The following is a 4671-nucleotide window of genomic DNA, read 5'->3' as shown; positions in this document are numbered from 1 at the left end:
AGAGTGAGAGGGGAGGGGGAACTCGAAGAGTGAGAGGGGGAGGGGGAACTCGAAGAGTGAGAGGGGGAGGGGGAACTCGAAGAGGGAGAGGGGAGGGGGAGAGGGGAGACTCGTCGGGGGAGGGGGAGGGGAGACTCGTCGGGGGAGGGGGAGGGGGACTCGTGGGGGAGGGGGACTCGTCGGGAGGGGGTGAGGGGGCTCGTCGGGGGAGGGGGGAGGGGGACTCGTCGGGGGAGGGGGGAAGGGGAGACTCGTCGGGGGAGGGGGGAAGGGGAGACTCGTCGAGGGAGGGGAGAGGGGAGACTCGTCGAGGGAGGGGGAGAGGGGAGACTCGTCGAGGGAGGGGGAGAGGGGGACTCGTCGAGGGAGGGGAGAGGGGGGACTCGTCGAGGGAGGGGGAGAGGGGGACTCGTCGAGGGAGGGGGAGAGGGGGACTCGTCGGGGGAGGGGAGAGGGGGGACTCGTCGGGGGAGGGGGAGGGGGACTCGTGGGGGAGGGGGACTCGTCGGGGGAGGGGAGGGGGACTCGTCGGGGGAGGGGGAGGGGGACTCGTCGGGGAGGGGGGAGGGGGACTCGTGGGGGAGGGGGACTCGTCGGGGGAGGGGAGGGGGACTCGTCGGGGGAGGGGAGGGGGACTCGTCGGGGGAGGGGGGAGGGGGACTCGTCGGGGAGGGGGGGGAGGTGGACTCGTCGGGGGAGGGGGGAAGGGGAGACTCGTCGGGGGAGGGGGGAAGGGGAGACTCGTCGAGGGAGGGGGAGAGGGGAGACTCGTCGAGGGAGGGGGAGAGGGGAGACTCGTCGAGGGAGGGGGAGAGGGGAGACTCGTCGAGGGAGGGGAGAGGGGAGACTCGTCGAGGGAGGGTGAGAGGGGGACTCGTCGAGGGAGGAGGAGAGGGGGGACTCGTCGAGGGAGGGGAGAGGGGGACTCGTCGAGGGAGGGGAGAGGGGGACTCGTCGAGGGAGGGGGAGAGGGGGACTCGTCGAGGGAGGGGAGGGGGACTGGTGGTTGGAGGGGAGGGGGGACTCGTGGTTGGAGGGGAGGGGGACTCGTGGTTGGAGGGGCAGAGGGGTGGACTCGTCATTGAAGGTGGGATTGGGGAGGGGTGGGCTCGTCGTTGGAGGGGGAGTGGTGGACTCGGGGGAGGGGGAAGGGGTGGACTCGTCGTTGGAGGGGGAGGGGGACTCGTCGTTGGAGGGGGGAGGGGGACTCGTCGTTGGAGGGGGAGGGGGGAGACTCATCGTTGGAGGGGGAGGGGGGGACTCGTCTTTGGAGGAGAGGGATCCCCAAACCAGCAAGGCTGAAGAACAAAATCGATCGAGCCAAGAGATGTGGGTAACAATGAGGGGTCGGTGAACATGCAGGTGTTCACAAGATGGATACAGGAGCAAACTCTCAGGAAGGAACTGACAATCTGGGATGGGGATTGAGGGGGGGGGTGGGGATGGTCATGGAGTATTAATGGGGGTAGAAAAGATCATGGTTTTTGACAGAGGATCATCTGAGATTGTGGTGAACGGCTGTCGTGAAGAATGTGATTTAAGTGAATGTGGAAGTCGATTCCACAGGTGGGAAAATAGAGGAATGAATGATTGAATGAATGAATGAGTGGAGGTGAGCAGTGATCCTGGATTTTGGGAGTTTCACCACAAGGGGGGTTGATGGGGGACCGTGTGCACCTGTAGAGACCCTGAGGGGTGAGTGGACGAAGCAAGGAATGCTGTTTGGCCTTGTTCGACCAGAGAGCTGTTTTGGTTGACCCTGGGCGTCGTTGCAACATTGCTAATTCGAACAGCAGGTCTTGCATGCACCAGATTGCATCAGAGATGTGCCCGTGTGTCTCGTCGTTGGGAAAACTCCCAAAACTCTCTCGTTATCTGGGCTGACAGTCCATGTCACCTGCCTCGTTACGGAGCATGCGTTTCATCAGAGTTACCTTTTGCTAATCATGAATTTCCTTCCAAAACTTCAATTTCCCTTGATGGAGTATCCCCGTGCTTATTGAACCCGTTACAACTCCAGAATAAAGATTCATTCGGGAAGGCTGTGTGCGCCCATTCTCGGTGGTGCTGCAGACGTGTTGCTTTGATATGCTCCCTTTGTATTTTCTCGGTTGTAAAAAAAAAAAAAAAAAAAACTTTTTAACCTTTTTCTTGTTCCCATTTCCCTCCAGTATCCTCAGATGTACTGCGATAAAAGCGATATGTTCAACTGTGTGCAACGGGCACATCAGAATACTCTGGAGGCGTACCCGTTCTGGCTGATATTCCAGCTTATCGCTGGTCTTGCTTTTCCGGTGAGCTCATTCTTCAATCAATCGTTCCTGACGCACAAACACATCCGTTCGCACATTTCCACCCTCCTGTTTCATCCTTATTCAATTACTCCTCCTTATCCCCTTCCCGATGTCTCACGAAAAGCTTTCTCAACCTGATGCATTCCTTCGTGACACGACGAACCCGATATCCTAGATAACGACTGCAGTTTGACGAACGATTTTAAACGCCTTCCCAGGTAACTGCCGCTGTTCTTGGTGCCATTTGGGTGACCAGCAGGTTCACGTACGCCCATGGATACTACACTGGAGGTGAGGTGCTCCATCAACGTGCATCGTTTTGCCTTGTAATTACGGTCATTTCCCCACACCTGCAATCACTCCTTGTTTGAACTTTGTTAAAAGTAAGTAGGTTTTGTTTTTTTGATCAAATTTCTCAACAAAATGTTGAATATTAAGACCGGGGCCCTTTTAATTTGGAGAGTGGTTAATGCATGGAATTGGTTGTGGCAGTGGAGGGGGTGGATGAGGTTTTAAATGGGAATTGGATAGGTACCTGGAATTGATGGGATTTGTAGGTTGCTCGTGTGTGGATGGGTGATGGAAACTGGGGTTGGTGCAGCACAGACACGATGAGTCGAACGGCCTCCTAAACTTGAGAGGAAAGCTACGCTTCACCTTTTTATCTGGCAGTGGTTATATTGCTGTGAGCCGGGGGTCGGTGGGGAATGGCCGCCAGGTGGAGCAGTAGAGCCGTCTCCCACCGCACACCCGGAATTGCAGGTCGTAACCTTCGGACAACTCCGAAAGTCACGGGTCATTTAAGGACTGTGCTCGCCAATTCCCTGATGGCGTGGGGTAGGATGCATAGCCAAATTTCAATATACCTAAGTACCCACGTCATCAAATTACCAGGGAGGTCACACCCTCGACGGACCTCAGGCGGAACGGGCCGTTTACCGAGCCGAAACGGGTGTAAACCGAGAGGGGATTACCAAGGTCCGTCGGTCCAAATGAACAATTACGGCACGATTGCCTTCCTAATTCCCAATTGCCACCGTGCTAAACCAATGAAAGAAAGTGACAGACAACGAGCTGGTACATTGAACAATCGGGGTTTATTTATAATGGGGCAGGGGAGCACAAAAAGAACTGAGTTAAACCGATTATCGAGAAGAAATGCAAGTAATGTACAAGGTACTTAAACAATTGCTACTTATAGACTGGGCCCACACACACACACACACACACACACACACACACACACACACACACACACACGAAATGGTGGCCGCGGCCTTTATTTGGCCCTTCAGCTCGGGAGGGAAGGGGGGCACTCAGGAGAGAAGGGGGCACTGCAACAGCAGATTGAGCCTCTCTGAAATTGTGTTCCACCTTGGGGCTGAACTTGTAGTCATTTCTTCACCCAATATGCATGTTTCTCGTGAATGCTTATTCTAAGCTTGAGATAGTCTCTCCCCCTCCTTTTATCCAGATCCCCAGAAGCGCTTGCATGGATCGTATGGGTACATTGGGTTTTTCGGTCTCATTATCCTGTCTCTCTACACAGCCTTGCAATCTCTTCATTTCTTTGGCTTGATTGATGACTGATATCTACGCACAGCCGATGTAATCGCTGTGACTCGTATAAAATGTCGTTTGCTCAGATTTATATGCAGCAGTGACTTGATAACTGATTTATCTTTTTCTGAATTTAGATTTGCCAGCTTACTTTACAGACTTGTTCTTTAATCTCATAGTATGCTGCAAATATGGAGACCGTTGATTTCTTTCCAATGCAATAAAGTTGATAAACCTTTTTTTGAAGGTCCGGTCAGTCCACTTGGCATGATCAACACTGAAAATGACTTCTGGGCAGTTTAGGTACCTGTAATCCTCGACTTGAACTTTAAATCAGCCTGTCCACTGTAATAGTTGCTCTGAAGCCCTGGTTGTACAGGGTGGTGGTTGGCTTACCCACAATTGTAACTGCAACGAAAAATCAAATCGTACATCTGTCGTTTTGGCTGTTACGTGCATGCCTCGGGGCTCGAGTCTTTGTGGCTTCATTTGAAGATTGAACACGTTTTTGAATATCATGAAAGGTACGTTTTGATTATAGATGACATTAAGTAATGCAGGTTATTTTTGGGAGCGATTGAGGCAGTGGTCCATTACCTATACATTGCCCAAATGAAAAATTCTGTCCACTCGAGAGGATTTTGAGTTTACGTACGTCTGAAAATTTAATGTCACCGATCGTGAACGAAATGCTTTAATTACAATCCATGCAGAGGAAACAAAACAGTCATGATTAATATTTTGAAGTATTTAATAACAAAACAACTCTTGGTGTCCTTTTGATGGCCTTTTATGTTAAACTGCCAAAAAAAATTGG

General features: G+C 52.9%; 1 protein-coding gene across 1 annotated transcript in view; it reads left to right on the top strand.

Annotated features, from left to right (window-relative positions):
• LOC147025757 (glutathione S-transferase 3, mitochondrial-like) overlaps positions 1-4093 on the top strand; it is a 5459-nt gene extending 1366 nt beyond the window's left edge. The window contains exons 2-4 of the mRNA XM_085880505.1: positions 2172-2294; positions 2513-2585; positions 3769-4093. Coding sequence (XP_085736631.1) covers positions 2172-2294; positions 2513-2585; positions 3769-3884 — 312 coding nt within the window. The 3' untranslated portion in view covers positions 3885-4093. The remainder of the gene's footprint in view (positions 1-2171; positions 2295-2512; positions 2586-3768) is intronic.
• Positions 4094-4671: the final 578 nt, after the last annotated feature.

This window comes from Eptatretus burgeri, chromosome 5 (genome assembly GCF_056783735.1).
Source record: "Eptatretus burgeri isolate ZD-2024b chromosome 5, Ebu_testis_v1, whole genome shotgun sequence".
In the NCBI taxonomy this organism is placed as follows: Eukaryota; Metazoa; Chordata; class Myxini; order Myxiniformes; family Myxinidae; genus Eptatretus; species Eptatretus burgeri.
This window is presented reverse-complemented; position numbering and strand designations above follow the sequence as displayed.